The 24277-nt window shown below is 37.9% G+C and overlaps 1 protein-coding gene across 6 annotated transcripts in view; it reads right to left on the reverse strand.

Annotated features, from left to right (window-relative positions):
* Positions 1 to 428: 428 nt before the first annotated feature.
* Positions 429 to 24277, reverse strand: part of ANKRD46 (ankyrin repeat domain 46) — a 36570-nt gene continuing 12721 nt past the window's right edge. For 2 of the 6 annotated variants that reach the window (XM_035011640.1, XM_035011645.1), the window contains exons 2-4: positions 8050 to 8387; positions 6719 to 6877; positions 429 to 2517 (exon numbers count right to left, since the gene is read on the reverse strand). In XM_035011640.1, the coding sequence (XP_034867531.1) occupies positions 2301 to 2517; positions 6719 to 6877; positions 8050 to 8360 (687 nt within the window). In that variant the 5' untranslated portion in view covers positions 8361 to 8387 and the 3' untranslated portion in view covers positions 429 to 2300. Of the gene's footprint in view, positions 2518 to 6718; positions 6878 to 8049; positions 8388 to 10705; positions 10839 to 18162; positions 18268 to 24277 lie in introns of all 6 variants that reach the window. The other 4 variants (XM_035011642.1, XM_035011643.1, XM_035011639.1 and 1 more) reach the window with 4 other exon arrangements.

Genomic DNA, 24277 nt, shown 5'->3' on the forward strand with positions numbered 1-24277 from the left:
TTTTAGGAATGTGGGTGGAAAATTTAGTAATGTATTGTTGTGATGGCAGCAGGCAAGGTGCATGACAGACAGTGGGGCAGAAGGAAAACAGAAACTTCTAACTGGGGACAGAGCTTCAGCTTGGAATCCCTGTTCCACTATGACCTATCTGTCTGACTCTGGACAAGTCACAACCCTCCCTGTGTCAGTTTTCTCACTTTACAAAATGGGAAAATGTAGCTTGGGTCGGGGGGCTGACCGACGGCATGAGATGAGGCATGTTAAGTAAAATACGCAATAGAAAGGTGCTTAATCATGGTAGGTATCATTACTCTTGAATCCACAGGCAATTCACCCCAATTAGTTTCAGAGCACTTACAAGGCAAACATATGTGAAATTCAATATACCTGCTACAGCAGGTTTGAAAAAAACTTTTTTTAAACTGGCAATTGCAACCTATTACAAAGAGCCCTAAATCAAAAGAAAACAATGACACACTAAGAAAATGGGTTGTGATTAAGATACTATAAATGCATTTATTGGTAGTATTACTGAATGCTGAATGCAGAGATTAAAATACAAAGAAATCAGCACTTAAAATCTTTAAAAAATGCAGTATCTTTACATATATGTTAACCAATTCTGCTCATCTAGATTTACAAACATAAAGCGAATTCCAAAGCTTTCATTCTGAATATACTCTGATTTTGAGTTCTAGTGTTCTCCATTCTGAAGTCGGCTTTTATTTTGTTGTCTTTTACCAAGTATGATTTATTTTGTTTCTACCCTAAAAACAAGACTCTGTGAGCTGATCCTGAAGCAGTCAGTTATATCAGGAATTTTTAAACAGCTCTTTAAGAGAGGATAAAGCCACATGAAAGAAAACACCTCAATCCTACATATATAAATACAAGAGAAAATAGCAAGAAGCAACAAGAATCACAGAAATGTCAATCCTACTCTAAAGTAGCAACAATTCAATTAGCAGTAGCTTAGATGCCTTTGTTCTAAAAAATAAAACCATTAGTTCTTTCACTACAATTTTCTGACTATACTCAGTGAATAATTACCAACTCTTTATATACTTTAAAAAAAATCAAGAATATGATTTATACATAACACACTCATTGACAGAAGAGGCCTTCAAACATACTGCTGAAAGCTGCAATATAGTTTGGGGACCAGATTTCAATTTACATACTATCACCATCCGTAAAGAGTTTACGGCACCCAGTACAATAGTGCTCAGCACCGTCACCTCAGAAATGCTCCATCCACTCTTGCATCAGAGAATTACTGATACGGATGAGACTGTTAAGACAATTCTAACGGGGCCTCTAAACAGGATTGCATATAAAATGAAATAATTATCACCTATGATACAGTTGTAACAACGCAGCTAGCCTGTAGCACGGAATTTTTCACAATAATAACACTACAGAATTACAGTGACAGATGTCAGAATGATCTTTCCCTGCTAACTACTGAGTAGAAAAAGAGTTTTCTGACTATTTTTGATGAACAGGAGTTCTTTGATATAAACACTAGGGGAAACTGGAAAGTGAACAAAATGAACTCAAGTTCTTTTTTCACAGATATTAACAACAAGCAAAGCAGTTTACAAAAAAAAAAAAACAAACCCAAAACTATCCTATAAACAAATAAATATCAAATCAATCATTTTTGAAGAAAATATAGCTCATTTTCAAAAGTTCTGTTTGGTTTGTAACTAGACTTGAAAATATTAAAATAAACCAAACAGAGTCCCACATACTGATTTGCTATACAGGATGTGAAAAAAGCACTTCAAGTTTTAAGCTTAATGTTTCATTCTCTCCCCTCTTCCCAGAAAAGAAAAAGAAAAAGAAAAAGAAAAAAAGGGGCTCTTGCAAAAATAAACAAAACCTAAACCAACCAACTATCAAAAAGTAATCACAGAAGAAAACCTCTCTCTTTTTGAATACTTCACTTTAGTTGGTCCCATATTAGGTAAGGTTTCTGTAGCAAGACTCCCTAGTCTCTTCCTTAATCTTTCATTCTTCAGTCACGGACCTCCATGTTTTTATCAAACAAGGCTATGTGAAGGCTTTCCTAACAAGTCGGGCTGAGTCAGAGGTAGCTTTAGGATGAAGTATACTTGACTACGGTATGTGGTTGGTTCAAATGAACACGTTGTTCGAAAAGGATTACAATACATAAAAATGCACAAAGAAAAAATGTACAGCCCTCACTGCCTTGCACTAAGAGAAAACGCTTGAGAAACTCAGAACAAACAGTGGAAGCCAGGGAAGAGGCACTGGCCCCATCCCCATGGGCTCCTTTAATGCACCAGTTCAGGCTGGTTCTCCACGAAGGGGAGCACCCCGCTCACATAGTATGCAATGCCAAGAGATAGCAAAGCAATGACAAAGATCAAGAGCAACACCCTCCAGAAGCCCAGGTCCTCGACAAACTCCTGCCATGTGGTTCGGAAGCTGGACAGGACTCCTTCCCCTTGCTGCAGGTTGGGATTGAGGAGAGAATGGCTTTCCATGGCACTGTGAAAGGAGCAAAGACAAAGGAAAGGGGCATGAACACCACATTCCACCCATTTCAGAAAGATACAACAGCAACCACGTTACTTAGAAAAGACAAGACACAACACTTACAAGAAGAAAACTGACAAATGTGCTCCCATACATTCATGTACTGATGTATGTATCTATCTGGTAATCTACCTTCAACTGTCAATTAAGCTGCAATGATTATGTTTCTTGGTTTAGTATCCAGCAGAGTCAGAGTTAAAAATTCTTTTCTAATGAAAAGGTCCCAAGCAGAAGTCTTGACTATAGGTCAGATGAGTTGTTTCAAACTCCTAGTATCTAAGTAACCAAATTGTGGTTACTTTAAATTTAGAAAAATTCAAAACAAAGATTCATAATTTAAGAATTCATGTTAATGAAAATAAGCAAAGATAGGTAAATCTGTAAATGATTTTTAGAGTCACTTTTATACAGTGTGTGAATCTTAAAGTTAAAAGGGAATTTTCACTAACTTAGTTCAGTTACCTGACCAATAAAGGAATTACTTCTTTTAACTGTAATCCTCTAAAAACAGACACTTAGTTCAGTCTGTTGTACATCTGAACACGCCTAGCCATTAGGAATTCTTCTTAACAGCTTCCTCCAACTGGCTGTAGTTCTATCTTGTACAATAATACAAAATAAGTTTATCTCACTTCTGCATAAAGGCTGAATCTAGTCGAAAATAAGGTACCACAAGCCATAAAAAACAATGATTCTTGATTCTGGTTTTCAGAACTCTATCAAAGAGAAATATGACCCCTACAAGTAGAAAACAGGATATCTGACTTTGGTATGTGGACGGCCATACTGTGATGAATTCAAAGTTCGGAGGGATTAGCACCCACAATTATGTCGTAACATGCAGGTCCAATAACAGGGTATCATTTAGATTAATGCCACAATGACCATAATTCTATGTATCAACTATCTGTTGCTTATAAAAGGTAATTTACCACCCTTCCTAAACCCTCTCTCTTCATATTCTTCCAACCATCTGGGCATAGGACAATGGAAACAGAATAAAAGTGTCTTACAGTCTGGTTCATCATGCAAAAACTGGCATTTTATTTAACCTACAATTTTACTTTACTTCTTGACACTTAACCAGACATCCTTCAGCATTTACTAGTATTAAAGGTCTTCTCTCATCATAGGAAGCTGACCTCCCAATGGGCCACTCTGCTCGATAGCTGAGCTTTTCTTCTTTCTATATTAAAAGATGTTTATTCTCCAAATAAGAAAAGACATTTTCAGTGGGAGTCTACATGAATACAAAAATTTAAGAAAAGTGAAGCAAGTTCAAAAATAAGATTGGAACTTTGAGAAGGTTTAAACACATAAACATGAATATATAAAGAAGTTCAGGAGAGGTTAATTTTGACTTGTATGAAATATACTGACTATGTCCGAGTTGATGTGCTCTCATATTCAAAGATGTTAAGATATAAAATGAGGATTCAGCTGAGCAATCTCTAGGAGCTCATGAAGCTCTGCCAATCAGAATTTTCCATAGTGACCTTATCCAGTGAAATGTTTTCTACTGAATGTGCGTGTGCAATATTTTTTTTGTACGTGTGTCATCTACACTGTCTTTGTCATCCTATACCCACAGACATAAAAATAACTAAATTAAACTTAGGATATATGGGGGAGTGGGAAAATTTCATCATCTTGATTTATAGGCCCTTAAGTTATGCTATGTCTCAGAGAATCCTAAGAGTGATGGAAAATACTAAGTACATTCAAAACTTGCTTTATGCTCTGCTAATCATCACACAGCTTTGCCACAATGCCACATGCTAGCCAATCCCATTAAGCTTTATTCTCTAATTTTTTCTTTTGGTATAATTCACATATAAAATTCATCTTGTATAATTCAGTGGTTTTTAGTATACTGACAAAGTTATACAACCATCTCCACTGATTTCAGAACATTTTAATCACCTCTATAATCAACTCTGTACCCTTTAGCAATCACTTCCCATTGCCCCTTCCATCAGCTCCTGGCAACCACTAATCTACTTTCTTTTTGCCGATTCTGGACAATTCATATAAACGGAATTATACAATATATGGCTTTTTTGACCAGCTTCTTTTATAGAGGATGCTTTTATTTATTTATTTATTTTAAATGAAAGTGTTTTAATGGAGGATGCTTTTAAAGCTCATTCACGTTGTAGCAGATATCAGTAGTTCATTCCTTTTTATGGTGGAATATTCCACTAGATGCACAGATGACATTTTGTCTATCCATTTATCAGTTGATGGACTTTTGGGTGGTTTCCACCTTTGGGCTATTATAAATAATACTGCTATAAACATTCATGTACAAGTTTTTGTGTGAACCCATGTTTTCAATTTTCTTGGGTATATACCTAAAGTGGAATTGTTGGGTCATATGGTAACTCTGTGTTGCTTTTTGAGAACTGCCAGACTGTTTTCCAAAGCAGCTACCCTACTTTACATTCCCACCAGCAATGTATGAGGGTTCCAGTTTCTCCACATCCTCACCAATACTTGTTGTCGTTCCATCTTTTTGATTACAGCCATCCTACTGGTATGAAGTGGTAACTCGCTATGGCTTTGCTCTGTATTTCCCTAATAACCAATGATGCTGTCTTTAAGTTTTTTAATTTAAACTTCAACCATCACAGGTCTACCATGATACTGAGGGGCAGGAATAAGGTAGGGCAGCCAGGTAATACAAATACTAGTAATTCAATTTTTTAAGAACTGGCTTTACCCAATGCTATAAATAATACAAATCCTTATGCTAAAGGAAATGACAGGTATATGAGAGAAGCAGGAGTAAATATTTCATACAGAACAGCTCAAATGACTCATTTCTACTACTTAGTAAGTAATCACAACCTAGGCAAGATAAAGTTAAAAAAAAAATAAATCTATAATAAAGGAAAAAAAAAAGTATATTTCTGATACGGAGGTGCCAAGACACTGGCTATTAACAAAATATAGCAAGCAAGGTCCCCAGAACATACCAAGCAAAAACACATTCTTGGACATTTTTCATGGAAAGAAGCTTAAAGTATTTATGAAAATAAATTTCAAGTTATTTTGGAAGAACACGATCTTTAACAAATAATAGAAAACTCAATGTTACCATATTGCTTATGGCATTCCGTCAATCCAGAGTACACAGGTGAGAGAAAATATATCTTGGACTTCTTGCTTATTTTATCTACTTGTCAGCTTTCAGTGATAACTCATGACCAGCATGCACTGTTCTAGAAGTAAAGCTCTCATTTCTTTGGACAGTAGTAAGTTCTTGAAAGTATCTAAACAAATAGTCTGATCAGTCAAGCTACTGGGTCAACAGCTAATGAGGGCCCTTGAAATATATTCCACTGAAAATTTTGGGAAGTGACAATAGTAGGTTCATCATCTGTCCTACCTTGTAATTATCTGGAAGGCTGAAACTCCGTGGCAATCAACCAGACTCCATGCTAGTACAACTCAGTCTGGACTATGGACTTTCCCTGTGGAACTAGTGGGGCCAGGAGAAAAGACGATTTGTCACCTTTTCAGAGCTTCCTGAACCGTGTTGTAAACTGCTTCGAGATGAGAAATGACAAGATACTGAAAACCCTGTCAGTTACTACATCTTAGCATCAGTTACTTACAGGAGCCCAAATTGCATTTGTTCCAACTCATGGAAAAGTTACTTTCACTTTCACATTACTGAATTGTGTGCTAAATCTTCATTTCTCTCTTCCTGTTTTACTTTTCCTCAGCACTCCACTTCCCTGCCTTTGAAATGGCCTTTTTGGTCTTTTCTAATACTGTCCAAGTTTCTAGCCTTATCTTTCTCCTCCTTTCTGCAGTTCCATTTGGCTTGTGACCTGCACTTGAAATTCTCAAACTCCTGCTTCCTTCCCTCATATCCAGCTCTTAACCACCTCTTCCCCTTGTGCTGACAATACTGCAGCCTTCCTTGCACAGGGACTAAGAGAACATTACGTGCATGTGGGCACGTAGTACTTTCTGTTAATAGCTTCTCAATTGTAATCTGGAGCCATACGGACCTATATAAACTTCAAAGAAAGTATCAAAGCTCTGTACTTGAAAGCAAATAAATAGAAAGCTCACAAAGTTGTCATAAAAGATCCAAAGACTTAAAGTGACTTGCCCCTTAAAAAATTACATTGTTAAGTACCTTTCACTCTCAGCTGTCTGCATGGTCTCCAGTTTTGAGTGAGTTCCTCTGTTAAACCCTTTTACCTCTTGTTCTTCCAAAGATTCCAGCAATCGGATGACATCTTTATTCACTCCTCTGCGCTTTGCCAGAACCAAGGGTGTAGCACCTTGATGATTACTAAAAAAGTTCATAAATATAAAGAGGTCATCATAACAGTTGGGATTATATTGTTAGTACCCACCTGTGTAGATCTCAGTGACAAAGGCATGGGCCGAATTAACTCAAAGCCCAGAGCAGAACCAGTGGTTGAACTGGAACTTGAATTTTGAGTAAACCTATTTTTTTTCCTTGTAGGGAAAGAGGAAAAAGAATATAGAGGCAAAAGAGTAAATACATGAGAATAAATAAAAGAAAAAGAGGACATTTTCTTAGAAATTAACTGGAAAGTTCTAGATTCTAGATTCATTCTTACCTGACATTTACATTTTATGGCAATAGAGCATATTGAAAAAAAGAAAAGTCTAAGAATTAAAAACAAATAAAAGCCCAAAGCAACCAAATAAGCTGCTTTGGTTCACCTACCTATTTAACACTAATAAGAGAAGACAGCCAAGTAACAGTGACTCCCATAGCCAATTCCCACCACATTTGTCCACCACATTTGCTGTCTTTTTCAGATTTAGGGACCAATAAATCAAGGCAACATGTAAGTGTAGTTTAAATGTCAAGCTCAGTTTTAAAGATGGTCTCACACCTTTTCCACTCTAGAGACAAGGTATCACTAAAACAAACACTTCTTCAAACTGTTCAGCATAAAAAGGACTCTGAGCCCCAGAGAGATTATGAAGCTAGCATGGTATATTATATGACAGAAGACAGTTTGGAATCAGGTGGAACTAGGTTCAAATTCCAGCTGTGTGACCTTTTTGTTTAAACCCTTCTTGTCTCAACTACTGCATCTGTAAAACGAAGATAACACTGACCTCAAGAGCTATTCATTCTAAGGATTAAATGAGCTAAGGTAAGTAAACACAGCGCCTGGTCCATAACAGCTATTCAACAAATGTTAGTTCTTTTCTTTTTCCCTTATCTGACAATACACAATTATTGGTAGCAGAACCTCACCACTGTTCTCATAGAAAAACTTGCACCACTTCAGCATCAATCTAGAAGTCAGCCTCTTGTTTCCTCACTCCCCTAACAAGATTACCTTGTCCTCCATGCCTTGTTGAACTTGTCACTGTAGATGATCAACGAGAAAGCAGAATCAATAGACTCTGAGATTGGACCAATGGCTGACAAACTAATGGGAAGAAATGACCAGATTTCAAAAACCACAGAGGACTTACCAAATATCAATTTTGAGTCCATTGGAAACTAAGAATTGAATAGTATCCACATGGCCACAGAGATGCAGGGCTGTGTTTCCTTGATAATCTGTGGCCAGAAGATCAGCACCAAATTTATGCAACAGTTGGCAGATGTCAACATTCCCTCTGGCTGCTGCGAGGTGAAGGCCTGTTCTGCCCCTGCTGTCACGAATATTTGGGTCAAAGCCGCTTTCCAAAAGCCGCTTGGAATAGTTAAAGTCTCCATCAATACAGGCTTGTAGCAAGGGCACATTAGTCTGAGACGAATCATTTACAAAAACGTAGGACATTATTCTGATGGAGCGGATGGACTATGCCTGTAATGAAATATGAGGTGAGATTCAGTGAAGCCAAACTAAATGAAGACAATGAAGTCATTTAGAGAAGCACTATTTCTTATCCTTCTTGGCCTCCTGCCTCTAATAAATTACCTCACCAAACAGAAACAACAACAAAGTTATCAATTACGTTTTATTTCTCAATAAAATGTCTTATTTTCTTCATATCCATTTGATCAAAATTGCAATTAAATTACTATAAAGCTCTATTTTGCTTTTCATTAAATAAAAAGATTAAGAGAGATTTTTAAAGGTAAGGAAAATATAATCACTTAGATTTAAGTTTATTGCATTGTCAGAAGACATATATAACATGATCCTTAAACTTCAAACACACGCTACTGCTGGTAGAGATTCTTATTTAAAACAAAGTAACTCTCTTTCACATATTTGCCTTTTATCATATTTGATATATTCTACATGGTAAGCAGAACTATCTGCTCAAAAGTTAACTAAATCAGCAAGAAAAAATAATGAAATAACTTAATTCATATTCAATAAAGACCTGCTGAATGTTTTGTCTATAGCACGAACTTCAATTTTCAGGGGAAAGAGAAAAGCTAAGAAAAGCAACAAACTGAATTTAAAAATTGGAAATACCATGAAATCAATTCAGACTGTCTTTTTTACAGTATTGATTCTATTCTGTGGTTATCTAAGTATCTGATTTTGCCAAACTCCCATTGTCTGAAGACTGAGAGATGAAGAAAAACAGGTCTGTCTGGGAATTCAGAGGCAGGACAAAGGCAGCAATCCCAACTGTGTCCACCCCACAAATTTCATCCATCTGAGGAACCTAGCCTCTCCAGCGCGTCCACACCTCTTTCACTGATACTTCTTGCTCCAGCAGTTTCTTGGACTGTGTGTGTGTGTGTGTCTGTCTGTCTGTCTGTCTCCCTGACCTCCTCTTGGTTCATTTAAGGAAAGTTAAAGTCTGACAAAAGAAACCTTACTAAGAAATTGAAGAGAAAATAAACCAAAAGAAGAAAACACAAAGGCAGAGACCAATGTGTTTACAGAGATGACTCCCTCACTCTACAGTCACAAAAGCTGAGTCACAGACAGGGTTGGCTTGTAATTTGTCAAACAAAGTCTTTCTTTCTGGAACACTGATGGAACTGGATGTTAGACCAATCTATTCTTGTGTCTGACCTCAAGGGGATTCAGGAAAACATGGCTACGGAGTTTGGTGAGATTCTTGGCCCCCACTCCTTTTAGCCTGGTTTCCCAGCAGAGCCATGGTCCCTCTAGACATGAGCTACTTGCCCCTAGAGCTCTGCTGCCTCCACGGGTTCTCTGTGCAAAGGGGAAACAGTCACACACACTGAGGGCCTGCTCCAAGCTAGGCACCACACCAAGGGTGCCTAATGCATTTTATTTCATCTTCCTAACAACTCTATGGTAAGGGTTATTATACTGAATTTTAGTAAGGAGTCACTGAAAGATTTCAAGCCAAGGAAATGGCATGGTCTTTTAGTCTTTCAGAAAGATTACTCTGTCAGCAACAGGGAGAGGGTAGATTAGAGAGGGTCAAGGCCGGGGACTGGGAGATCAATCAGCAGGTCACTGCAGAAATCCAGTCAAGAAATGATGACAGCCTGATCTGAGGCCGTGTCAGAGAAAAGGGAACACAATGGAGACGGATAGAGAAGACAGAATTAGCACAACTTAATGACCCGCTGCATAGAACAGGTGAGAAGGAGTTGTTAAGGCTAATTCTAAATAGGGGAAAAATCTGCTGAGGATTAAGAATTACAGAGATCAAGATAAAATAGACTTCAGATTTTGACACTATATAATGCTTTTTAAAGAAATTAACCCATTGAGAAGAAACTGCTCATTAAAATAGTCAAGAATTCTCTTTTGAGGGTAGCCTCCCTATTTTCCCCTACAGTATTCCTTGGATTAGATCATTAAAAAGGACAAAGCTATCAGAAGCATTTTTAAAAAACTAAAATACCACATATCAAGTGCTTTTCAAGAGATAACATGTTTTTGTTGAATTCTGTAAGAACAGATAATGAAAAACAAGCTACTTGATATTTTTGTTTCTAACACAGTAAGAATTCTTGTGGTTTGAAGACTTGGGATTCTTTTGAATGTTGGCTCAGTGGGAAAAAAAAAAAAGCCTTCCTTGTTTATTTTTTAAGTGAGAATAAGTATGGTATATTTTTCTTTGTGTCCTTGAGAAACTAACTTTACCCCCAAATTTAATAAGGCCAATGATAGATAACATTTTTCATCTTGATCACAGAACTGAATCTGCCACAAAGCAAGGCATCGAAGCTTTCACATACTCTGAGGAAGCTGACGGCAGAAAAATACTCATGTAAGCCTGAAGATTATATCTTTCTTTCAGTAGTCAGCCAGCAGTTTCTCTGAATTCTTAAGAAGGTTCAAGAGAATATCCAGAAATGTGACAGCAAGGATCTACAGTAAATAGAAACTTTAGTTATAACAAGGGTGTGACATGAAGTCTAGCTGTTCTATTAAACACAGACAAGCTGGTGGGGTCTGTGAATATTCTCCAGAAAATCTATGGGTAATGCATCAATTTGCGAGCTAGTAGTAACTGACAAGTAATAAAGTAGTGAAAAGGGAGAACAGAAGGCCTCCTAAGGAGTGACTCTGTTGCCCACAAACAAGAACGCATGGTCAGAAAGATAAAAGAAAAAGAATCAAATTATGTGCCATCAGTAGAGAACAAACTGGACTCTGAAAATTCATGCTAAGTCCCTGGAATTCAGAATGCACATATTTCACGTGTTAGATCTCAGAGCAGCCCACAAAAACATTTCTAGAAATAAAATGCTATTTGCATGGGGGGAAAGTAAAAAGAACCAATACTTACATCTAAACCAAATAGAATACATTTAAGAAAAAATATTTCTAATCCATCCTGAATGCTGGTACTTGAATCTCCCCAGGAGATTGATCCTCTGCCCCCTTTGCTTCTCAGTGTGAAAGAAAAATTGGCCCAGATCTATCTGCAGACTTTTCCACATGCCAGACCCTGCTTCTCCTGAAATATGCTGCTGCCTCACCTTCCTGCTCTTGCGGGGACCCCCTCAGGTTTCCCCTCTGTACTCAGACATCTCAAGTACCTCGTCTGCCCCGCTATACTCTTCTCGTGAGGGACTGTGGAACAAGGGCCACGCACAGGCAGTAGGGGCCACAAAAAATCAGTATTAATCCATGAAACTAACAGTTACTATGTGCTCAAAATATGGCAAATACCATGCTAAGTGGTAGGATATAAAGACTAAATCCCGAATTTATAGCTCAGGTTGAGATTCAGATTAAGCTTTTACTGGTCATTCATGCTCAATTTTTATCAAATCCCTTTAAATAAACTTGTATGAGAAATAATTAATGGTATTTTATGAGGCTCCATTTAAATACATAAGTCAGGTTGTATCATAAGGGTTATCAGTGCTAGACTGGAAAATGAGGGCTGACAAATTGTATGTACCAATTTAGACAAACTTCAGATTACTGAGCCACTTAATTTCCTTGCACGAATATTCTGAATTCACCCAAAGTAGAGTACCTTTACTTTCTCATCATGACCACTGGGGGCTGGATCTTCACGACTAAAACCTACCTCTGATATACGATTTTCAAGGTTAAAATGGTACAGGTGTTAGAATTCTGAAAATAGTAGGGTTCGCATTACGAAAAGGTCAAGCTTTGCTTCTCATGTGGAGACAGAATTATAGATTATATAGTTACCCCTTCAAATGACCTGTTAAATTCATAAGGAAGTTCCTAAACTGATGGTGACCAGAAGGGGAATGGGTGGGGGATGGATTAAATAGGTGATGGGGATTTAGGAGTGCACTTGTTGTGATGAGCACGGAGTGCTGTATGGAAGTGCTGAATCACTACATCGTATGCCCGAAATTAATATTATACTATATGTTACCTAACTGGAATTTAAATAAAAACTTAAAAAAAATTCACAAGAAAGTTTCTTTAAATTCACAAGACAATGCTTCTGCCATTTTCTTCTGATGACAAGCCCCATAAGAAAGTACATTTGATCAAATTACAGATTTATGTGATTTCAAACTTATTACACAAATGCATTAGACCTAATTATACTTGAAACCTCCAAGAAAATGTCTAAGACCCCAATTAGAACTTAATCACTAGAAATCTGTTAATAGCTTCTCAAGAAGTTATGAAAGTGAGTAAAACTTAGAATACATATTAACTATGGTTCAAAGAGTGAAGAGGACTAAAGATTTTTAAATTAAACTTTTTGAGATAATTGTAGATTCACACGAAGTTGAAAGAAATAGTACACAGAGATCCTATGTACTTTTACCCAGTTTCCCCTGAGGTTAATATCTCACAAAACTATAATATCACAACTAGGATACTGACACTGCTAATTAAGATCTAGAACATTTCCATTACCACAGAGCTCTCTCATATTGCCCTTTTACAGCCACACCTACTTCCCTCCCACCCCCACCCCACCTTATCCCCTGGAAACCACTATCCTGTATTCCATTTCTAGAATTCTGTCATTTCAAGAATGTTATATAAATGGAACCATACAGTATGTAACCTTTTATTTTTTTCACTCAACAGAATTCTCTGAGGATTCATTCAGGTTGTTGTGTATATCAATAGTATCATTTTTTCTACTGCGGAGTAGTGTTCCATGGTATGAATGTACCACAGCTTGGTTAGCCATTCACCTTTTGAAGGACATGCGGTTGTCTGCAGTTTGGGGGTGTTATGTTAAAGCTTCTAAAACATTCAGGTACATATTTTTATGTGAACGAACGTCTTCATTTCTCTAGGACAAATGTCCAGAAGTGCAATTGCTGGTATGGATGCTTAAAGGTTTGGACTGAAGGACAGTTGACGGGGTGCATGGGTGGCTCAGTCGGTTAAGTGTCTGCCTTCAGCTCGGGTCCTCATCCCAGGGTCTTGGGTTTGAGCCCTGCATCCAGCTCCCTACTCAGCAGGGAGTCCACTTGTCCCTCTGCCCTTCCCCCTACCTGTGCTCTCTCATGCTCTCTCAAATAAAAATCTTAAAAAAAAAAAAAAGGAGAGAGAGTCAAGTCTGAAGGTGCCTACTGTCCCCATGCAAAAAAAGAAAAGGGAAAGGAAAGGAAAGAAAAAAGAAAGTAAGGTCTTCTTTGGGATCATCTGTCTGGATGGCTCAGGCAACCAGGACAGTAAGAGGTTATTTATGGAAGAGTTTGTTGGAGTAAGCATTAATAAGGGCCCTAGTATTTACCAAAGGTAGTGTGTAGTAAGAACCATTCCACAAGTAGAGTTAGAAACATTAATGTGTGATTATGAACACTGAACTGGTATCCTTCAAGATTCACAGAGGGCTGAGTCTGTTCCCCTGTAAATGAACATAAAAGCTAAACATAGTGAAGTCTGCTTTTCAAGGTAGGAAAAGCAGGAGACAGAGAGATAAGATATGGTCTGACTTCCTGAGGGACTACTTTCAGGAGTGTACAATACTCCAGAAACGCAGTTTTTCTAGTGTCAGAAGACACTAGAAAGAGCTTGGCTACCTCACCCAGAATGTATCTGGAGCTAGACTGCTGGGGTTTGAGCACCGGTTCAGCTACTTACTAGCTGTGTGACTTAAGTACTCAAAAATTAATAGTTACTACCTTCCTGAGGATGGGCACAGCTCTGGGGAGACAGTTCTTTATGTACTGAAGATAGCCTGCGTGGAACATGGAGCACTGATCCCCTGCTAACAGAGCAGCATCTAGCAATGGGGTGACCTCTAGTGGAGAGTAAAGAAGTCCAAGAAAGGAAAAGAGAACTGGTTCCCGGCAGAGGAAAACCCACAAGAACAGTCAATTGTGGGAACAGCCCCAGAAAATCCTCTCCTTGTTCACCATGTTCCTAAGGGACAGTGTCCACGAGGGACGGTGACTACTTCAGAGGCCAATTCCATGGGACTGTTAAAAGGAGAACTCTGGGAGGTCACGTCTTGGAGGGCTGGCACAGCCTAAAAGACTTTATGAGGATGGAGCCACTCATACTTTCGGATGAAGCAGTTTCCAAATATCAGTAACAAGAGCTCCTAATACCACACCGCGCTTGTCTCAGGCCAAATGACAAAACAGTAAGGAGGTTTTAGTGGAAGCATGTGAGTCACTGACCTGATGGGACGTTCTAGTTAATATTCTTTTTCTTTTAAATTTTTCTTTTATGTTAATATTGGGTCATAGCTACATAACTTTAAGATAGTATTCTTGATGGTTAAGAACTAATGGAGAAAACCTGTCATATTTTAATATATACTCATTAAACCTAACTTTAAATTGGTCTTCTATATCTAATATCACCAACCATAATGTATTGATTTACTTTTCATTTTGAAAAGCCACTGGGAAAGGCAAGACTAAGTGCCATATTCTTGGTTCAAATGGAATGACACTATGCCTACAAGCAACTTCAGACATCAAAGCACCAGACACTTCAGCAAAATGCAAGGGAAAAATGGCATACCTGGAGAGACAAAATATCAGAGGGGACTGCCTACATTTTCTAATGTCATAGAAAAGTACTAAAACTTAGAGCCTATACAGTAAATGGAAACCCAAATCTGGATTCTCTATACCTCATGTGGTTATTCTTAACGTTTTAAAAGGATACAGTTGTTTTAAAAATATAAAAATAACCTCAAAGAACCATAAAATAAGAACTTCCAATGAAGTCATTAAATCCTAACTGCTAGCACTTTAGAATTACTGTTCTTAAAATCCAAGTGCTGTACAGCTCCAGATATTAGGCAAGGGGAAACAGCCACATCTAAAAGAAATCTAGCTCTGCAGAAGTAAAAATTTTAACAATTCCTTCTCAAAACGTTAATATATTTTTTCAGCCTGCTTATCTTCAATAGCTGTATTTCCTAATAGAGTGGTCTTAATAATTTCCAAGGCTCAGAGAGGTTAATGAGTCTAAGGCCACACTGCTGTTAAGAGTGGGCTTCACATTTAGTCTACAAAATTTCTAATATGCCATGCCACCTCTACATAGTTATCAAGATAACCAGTAGGAAATGGCTCATACAAAGCTCGGTTCCATATTCACAACTGTTTGCAAAAATTCCTGCCAGACCTTGTCTCTAAAATGCAAGAAATAGGTCTGAGATGTCTGTGTATCCTTGCAGATTACATAGTGCCTGGCACATTTTTTTTGAAATCTAGACATAGGAGAATCCAAATAATTCTTTGTGGATTATACACTCAATTAAGCTCATCTTAACAAGATTTCATTTTTTTAAGATTTTATTTATTTGAGAAAGAGAGAGAGAGAGAGAAAGAGAGATTGAACATGAGCAGGTTGAGGGGCAGAGGGAGAAGCAGACTCCCCACTGAGCAGGGAGCCCGATGCGGGGCTCGATCCTGGGACTCCGGGATCATGACCTGAACCGAAGGCAGATGCCTAACTGACTGAGCCACCCAGGCACCCCCATCTTAACTGGATTTTAAGGTAACATTTTTTATGACCAATTTTATAATTTATTATAAATTTATTAAGAAAATAAATATGAACTAAGAGAAGAAAATACAAGTTACCCATAATCCTACCAACTAGAAATAACTATTATTACTACTTTGGTGCTATGGTCCTCCAGCCTTTTTTTTCTATATGAATATATATTTAATTCATACTATAAATACAAATGTTAAACTTTTTTACTTACTATATCATGAACATCCTTCCACATTACCAGTCTTCCAAAAACAATTTTTAATGGTTGTATTCTATAAGACTCTATAATTTTCCATAATTTTCTTATTAAATTCCTTAGCAGTTTAAAAAAATTTGCTTTGCATTTTTCCTCTTACCCGAATTTAAATTCATTGACATTTTAAGCCAATCAAAACATAGTCTAAGAGGGGCACCTGGGTGGCTCAGTTGGTTAAGTGACCACTCTTGGTTTCGGCTCAGGTCATGATCTCAGGGTCCTGGGATCAAGCCCTGCGTGGGGCTCCCCGCTCAGAGGGGACTCTGCTTGTCGACCCCTCTCTCTGCCCCTCCCCCTGCTCACTCTCTCTAAAATAAGTAAATCTTAAAAAAAAAAGCATAGTCTAAGAGACTTTTAAAATAGTATTTTTGGTCAAAATCTATCAATAGATTCTCAGGCAATGTATTTAAAAGATGTGACACAGATGGATCCACCTATAATGTGGAATTATTTTTTTTTTCTTTTTTAAAGATTTATTTATTTATTTGAGAGAGAGAGAGAATGGGGGGCGGGAGAGGGACAGAGGGAGTGGGAGAGAAATCTCAAGCAGACCCTGCTGAGACCAGAGCCCCACTTGGGGCTCAATCCCACAACCCTGAGATCATGACCTGAGCCAAAATCAAGAGTCGGATGGATGCTCAACCAACTGAGTCACCCAGATGCCCCTAGTCTTATTTCTTTATGGACAATAGTTTTACTTTGACAGCAATCTTGATGCAATGCTTGCTTTGCTCACAATAAAATGTCAAATGTACAGTTCATCTTAAACTACAGTTCACTTTAATTTGAATCCCTTTTAGAATTCTTACTTATTGATTTTTTGGAAGATTGTCTTAAAAGGGCCAGGGAAATAAATTCTCATAGATCGTATGGCTAGAATCTCAATTCTTACCCTTTGAGGTATCTGTCCAAAATAAAGACAAAATATGTGGATATTTGTTTTGAGTTCTTAAAAAAGAAAAAAGGTAGCCGCCTTTTTGAAAGCATGGAAGTAAATTTAAAAAAAGAATTGAGAATATTATCCTTTCAGGATATTCCAGCACCATGAAAAACATGTAAAGGAGGAAGTTTATAAGTAGAACCTTCTGAATTTTACTTCCAAGTCTCAAAAATAATTAACAGAAGTTCAAAAAGTAATTTTTAGAGGGCGCCTGGGTGGCTCAGTTGGTTGGGCGGCTGCCTTCGGCTCAGGTCATGATCCTGGAGTCCCGGGATCGAGTCCCGCATCGGGCTCCCTGCTCGGCGGGGAGTCTGCTTCTCCCTCTGACCCTCCCCCCTCTCATGTGCTCTCTCTCATTCTCTCTCTCTCTCAAATAAATAAAATCTTTAAAAAAAAAAAAAGTAATTTTTAGATATATCTGGATCTACTACAGATACATTTTTACTTTATATCTCATTTTGTGGTATTTCCAAGTCTAACTTGATTTGTTTAAAATTCTCAATGTTGTGATTTCTTCAATGCCAAGCTACCAATTACTTCATAATTAAAACTTTATTAAAGCAATAAAGGTGAGGTTAATTTGAAATGTGTGAATTACAGAATGCTACTAAAGGCCAGTTCATTATGTTTAAGTTCATATAATAACTGAAAGTAGGCTAATCAGGCATTACTTAGTTCTTAGGAAAGAAAGCTTAATGAAAAAAAAACAAGGATTTGTTTATATGTCTGCTATCACTATGCAACTACTTAGCAACATGATACATAATATTTAACGTCTATTAAGTTATTATATTCCAGGTACTATTTAAGTGTATTTCCTGGAATGACTGATTTAATCCTCAGATAAACCTTATATATAAGGTATTATCAATTATCCTCATTTTATGGGCAAAAAAAATGGCACTAAGTTTGCTTTCATAAGATTCTTTTTCATATAATGAATTAGTTTAGGAAATTTTTCATCAAAGATTACATAAAGGGAAACAGTCTAGCCCACACACTCTGAATTAACTCCTTAAAATCATTTCATTCAAAGTAAATTTTTCGAACTGCAGAGAAACAATAAATACCTGGAAATGTTTCTTACTTTGCAGGAAACACCGATCACTTGTTTACAGGAAACATTCAGCCATATATTCTGAATTAACTCTGCAATCTTCTCAAAGTAATCTTTTCTAAGTGTGAGAAAACAACATCAAAACATTTGGAAATATATTCTACTTTATAGGAAGTGACTAAATCCCTGGAGTCATTATTCTCATGTATTTCTTACTCATTGGGATAGTGAGAAAACACTTGTCTAAATTTTTCTTTCTCCATCAGAAAACAAACAAACAAGGATTTCTGATATATATTTCTTCCAATGTTTGTGTTACTTGTATCTTTGCATTATTTTAACAGTTCAATTCAACTTTTGGAAAAATATTGGCTTAAAATAAAAATTAATTGTTCACAAATGGAGTACTGGTACCGTGGGTATTTTATTTTATTCTAATACCTTTCAATATTTTCCAAAATCTTTATTGTGTAATTTTAGCCTGTTTAAAATTCTTAGCAAGGGACTTGCCCCCATAGGAAGTCTTCAGTTTATAATTTGTAATTATATAATAAAGATAGTAAATAAGCACTGGAAGGTCAAGCTGAAGTCTTTCATGCATATGTATTATTTATTATTTTTTTTTTTTTAAAGATTTTATTTATTTATTTGACAGAGAGAGAGACAGCGAGAGAGGGAACACAAGCAGGTGGAGTGGGAGAGGGAGAAGCAGGGTTCCCGCGGAGCAGGGAGCCCGATGCGGGGCTCGATCCCAGGACCCTGGGATCATGACCTGAGCCGAAGGCAGACGCTCAACGACTGAGCCACCCAGGCGCCCGCATATGTATTATTTTTGTAATAAAGTGATTTAAAAAAAAAAATCAGGTTTTTCCTGCAACAGCAGCACTTTATTTATGAACTAATGGTGCCACCTTGTGGCCTACCTGGGCTTCAAGTGCAACTTCAGCATCCAGGACAAGAATACAGCAAGAGGAGGGAGCACCTTGGAAGTTTTTGTTTCGTTTTTTTCTTTTGTTTTGTTTTTGTTCGTAAAGTTTACTTACTTACTTACTTATTTTAGTAATCTCTACACCCAATGTGGGGCTCGAACTCACGATCCTGATATCAAGAGACCAATGCTCTACTGAATGAACTAGCCAGGCTCTCCTCTCTGTTTTATTTCAGTTACTTACCATTATCATTCTCAATAATTCTTAATTAGTGAAAATTCAGAATTGAGCTGAAGCTCAATTTTCCTTAAAAAAAGTTTATCTAGGGCGCCTGGGTGGCTCAGTTGGTTAAGCGACTGCCTTCGGCTCAGGTCATGATCCTGGAGTCCCAGGATCGAGTCCCGCATCGGGCTCCTTGCTCGGTGAGGAGCCTGCTTCTCCCTCTAACCCTCCCCCCTCTCATGTACTCTCTCTCTCATTCTCACTCTCTCAAATAAATAAATAAATAAATCTTTAAAAAAAAAAATTTATCTAACAATGTTGTATGTCGATTATACCTCAATTAAAAAATTAACCAAGCAAATTAATAGCATAAATAATGATTCCAGGACTATTCGGAGATCTAAATCTCGTTAAACCCACCTTAGCAGACTTCATTTATACAAAATTAAAGTGCTAAAAAAATGACATTCCTGGGGTGCCTGGGTGGCTCAGTCAGTTAAGCATCTGACTCTTGATTTCGGCTCAGGTCATGATTTCAGGGTTGTGAATCAAGATTCTCTCTCTCCCTCTGCCCCTCCCCCCTCTAAAAAAATGACATTCCTACTATTCATTTATTTGGTGTTATTTAAAAATACAGGAACTACAACTTTTGTAAATTACTCATTTTCTAAATAGTTCACAAAATGTAAACCAGATTCACCTCAAACAGTTTGAAGGCACAAGACTGTTCTTAGGAGAAACTTGAATACTTTCCATAAAGTTTTTATGGCCAGGAAGGCCATTTTGGATTATCCAACCCAATTTCCTTATTTTACATATAAAGATACTGAGAATCAGAAAAGCTATAACTTGGGTGCCTGGGTGGCTCAGTGGGTTAGGCGACTGCCTTTGGCTCAGGTCATGATCCTGGAGTCCCAGGATCGAGTCCCACATTGGGCTCCCTGCTCGGCAGGGAGTCTGCTTCTCCCTCTGACCCTCCCCCCTCTCATGCTCTCTCTCTCTCATTCTCTCTCTCAAGTAAATAAATAAAATCTTTAAAAAAAAAAAAAAAGAAAGAAAAGCTATAACTTAACATGCTACTTTACAAGCAAACTACCCCTTACCCTCAAGATTCTAGCTCCATTCATGATTCACGGTGGAAATATAAGGTACATTATCTTCAACGTAACAGTTTGTCACAATTCTCTTGTAATCTGTCCCCATCTAATGCTTTAAATTGTGCACCATATGGATGCTAGAACGTACAGCATCCTTCACACAAAACATCCATTCTAGTGACACAGGATGGACAAGGGCCCTCCCTAGGCTATACAAGCCCACACAGGATCTAGTAGACTTCTTTGAGGTGTGCTCTGATTGCATGTGAAGCTATGTGAATCACTGTGGTCTAGAGCTCCATACTGCTTACAGTGATGTCCTATGTAGACCCTTAAAATTCAAGAACTCCTGACACATCATTATTAGACCCACATCCTACCTCACTTATTCCAACCTCTAGGGACCCTGGTAAATAAGGATATATGATGAAAAAAATGACTGGAGAGGACTAAGGAACCAACTTAACCAAACAGCCTCTAAAAATGGCATGGTTATGTATAGCCACAAAAGGACCACCATTTGGGGTGTGAGACATTTCCTCTTTTTCCTTAATTCCCTAAGAATTAAGGATAAGACCTTTGGTAGGAAGGGAGTAAAAGATGAAGAGTAGACGTCTGAGACTTTAAGGGAACCTTTTGTTTCTTTGCCTGTGGCCCCCCCCCTTGGACTAGGGGCAACCTATTTTGGGGAGGCATCTTCTGATACCCAGAGAAAAGAAAATAGAGAATGACATACAAATGACTCTAGGTTCAAGAAAAGAGAAATAGGGATTCTTTTTCCCCTAAATTTTTTAGCCCATTTTAGGAGGATTAAAAATAAGAATTACAGGGAGAAGTTGTATTTTTTGGCTGGCGCTTTCCTCATGCTGCCACTTAGGAACCTAAAATGTGGGGCACAAGGTGGGAAATGCCAGTATTCTAAGGCAGAGCTGAATTGGCAGTCTTGATAGCTTTGTCACTATAACAGTAACTCCGAGTAAAAAGGACAATGAATTATAGCAATCTTCTTTCCGACTGAGACCTGGCCCCCACAAAACCTCTCCTGTTAAAATGGCAGATCTGTGAGTTGGCTCAGTTTAAGTCTATGTACTCAGAGTTCTAGGGAATCTTTCAGAAACGGGAGTAGGGCTGGCAAATCCCTGTATCAGTTTCCCATGGAACTATTTTTACAGACTGCCCAGAGACCTCCCAGGTCATTGGGACCAACATGAGAAAAAGTGGTTAGTGACTAAGGATCTCTAGTTTTCAGCTACATGGCTCTTCATATAATTCCCTTGGTGTGTCCCAAGATGTAAATACTTAGTTTTAAAAATACCTCTAAACCCTGCAATATATCATCAAAAATACTTAAAACAGCACTAAATATTAGCACACCACAATGCTGAAAACCAGTACTGTAGTTATTAATGCTAGGCACTTTACATTTAAAATTTAAATAGCCACAATACTAGATAATGTAACTCTAATATACAACAAATTTCTGTCTACGTATGTCTGTTTCTGACTCTCTACTCTGTTCTAATAGTCTGTGGGATATATATGTACCAATATCACAATGTCTTTCTGTCAAATAAATAAAATCTTAAAAAAAAATTATTTGCAATCTTTTTTTTTTTTTTTTAAAGATTTTTATTTATTTATTTGACAGAGAGAAAGACAGCGAGAGAAGGAGCACAAGCAGGGGGAGTGGGAGAGGGAGAAGCAGGCTCCCCGCAGAGCGGGGAGCCCGATGCGGGACTCAATCCCAGGACCCTGGGATCATGACGTGAGCTGAAGGCAGACGCTTAACGACTGAGCCACCCAGGTGCCCCTATTTGCAATCTTCTATCCCATCTGAGTGTCAGGATTATTTTGACATGGAAATTCTGTTTACTATACCAAGTCATACCCTTGAAGATGAACTATCTGGATATTCTTTGCTATCTTTTAATACATTTTTATAATTTTCCCCATGAAGGTCTTGTACATCTTTTATACATTTTATTTTTTAAAAACTTACTGTTTTTATTTCTGCTGTGATTGAGGTCTTTTTTTTACTACAGTTTTAATTTGGTTATTACCAGTACAAAGAATGAAACCGATGCATATGTGCTGACTCACATCAGCAATTCTGCTGAATTCTTACTAACTCTATTAATATATCTGTAGGTTCTCTTGAATTTTCTATGTATTACCATATTACTTACATAAGTACAGTGTGTTAGTTTAAAAACATGCCTGCAAATTCTTCACTACATCTTTCTTCAAGAGCTTGAGTTAAAATACCCTCCCCCTGAGTATGGGCTTACTAATTCACTACTAACAAATAGGATATGGTAGAAGTGGCTTGTAAGACAGGTCATAAATTAGACAATGCGGCCTCCTCCTTACTCTCTCACAGATTACTCACTCTGAAACAAGCCAGCTGCCATGTCATGAGGGCACCCAAGCAGTACTATAGAGGTTCCTGTGATGAAGCATTGCAGGTAGACAGCAAGGAACCTAAGCTTTTTGCTAATAGTCTTGTGAGTGAGCCACCTTGGGAAAGATCCTCCAGACCTAGCCAGCCAAGCCTTCACATGGCTAGCCTTGACTGAAATACTCTGAGCCTGAACCATTCAGCTAAGCCACTTTCAAATTCCTGACCCACAGACATTATTATTTTAAACTTTTCCAATTTATTGGCATAAGTTATTCATTACATATGCTCATGACTAAAAAACAAATCTCTATTATATCTGCATTGTTTCCGATGCTGTTTATTTGTGCTTTTTCTTGTTTTTTCTTTTTTTTTTTAATTTTTATTTATTTATTCATGAGAGACAGAGAGAGAGAGAGAGAGGCAGAGGCAGAGGGAGAAGCAGGCACCCCGCAGAGCAGGGAGCCCGATGCAGGACTCGATCCCAGGACCCCGGGATCATGACCTGAGCCGAAGGCAGACGCTTAACCGACTGAGCCACCCAGGTGTCCCTTGTTTTGTTTTTCTTTCCTAGATCATTATTGGGAGAAGTCTGTATATTTAGTTCTGGGGTGCCTGGGTAGCTCAGTTGGTTAAGCGGCCAACTCTTGATTTCAGCTCAGGTCATGATCTCAGTCCTGGCATTGAGCCCTGCATCCCCATCTGTTTCCAAGTTCAGTGGGGAGTCTGCTTGAGGGTTCTTTTTGCACACAACCAGCACTCTATTTGTTGAATGAAGAATGTATATTTAAACTGGTCTTAGAAAGATGGAGTTGGGGAGGAGGGTAAGGTGTGCCAGATCCTTAGGAGAATGAAGAGAGCAGTATCAGGGAAATTAAGCTAAGGAAGACTGCTTGAAGCCTAATGGCAAAGGGGCCTTGAATCAAAGAATCCGTATCTGGTTGCAGTGTAGATGGTGATTGGGAGTTTGGTAGGATGACATCTGTAAGATAATAAAGACAAGGAGGGCACTGGGGGACCTGGCTGGCTCAGTCGAAGAGCATGCGACTCGATCTGAGGGTTGGGTTTGAGCCCCATGTTGAATGTACAGATTACTAAAAAAAATTAACTTAAAAAAAAAAGACAGGAAGGTCAGGTTACTGTGCCAATACAGTATCTCTCCTTCTCCCTTTGCCCCTCTCCCTGCATGGGTGTGCTTGCTCTCTCTCAAATAAATAATCTTAAAAAAAAAAAAGAACCAGTTCTGCTGTTTTACTGCTTCTGGTTTCTGTTCATTTCTTCTACTTTAAGTTTTATATGTGGTTTCTTTTTTTTACCTTCTTGATTTGTATCCTTAACTCACTTTTAATCCTACCTTTTAACAAATTTATTTAAATCTAAAAAAAAGAAAAAAATCTATAAATTTACACTGAAGTGTCAACTGGACTCCACTGGTTTTCACACGCAGTATTTCACATTGTTGTTTAATTATATAATTTCTGT

Source organism: Mirounga leonina, unplaced genomic scaffold, assembly GCF_011800145.1.
Source record: "Mirounga leonina isolate KUSES-001 unplaced genomic scaffold, KU_Mleo_1.0 Mir_165, whole genome shotgun sequence".
NCBI classification, from domain to species: domain Eukaryota; kingdom Metazoa; phylum Chordata; class Mammalia; order Carnivora; family Phocidae; genus Mirounga; species Mirounga leonina.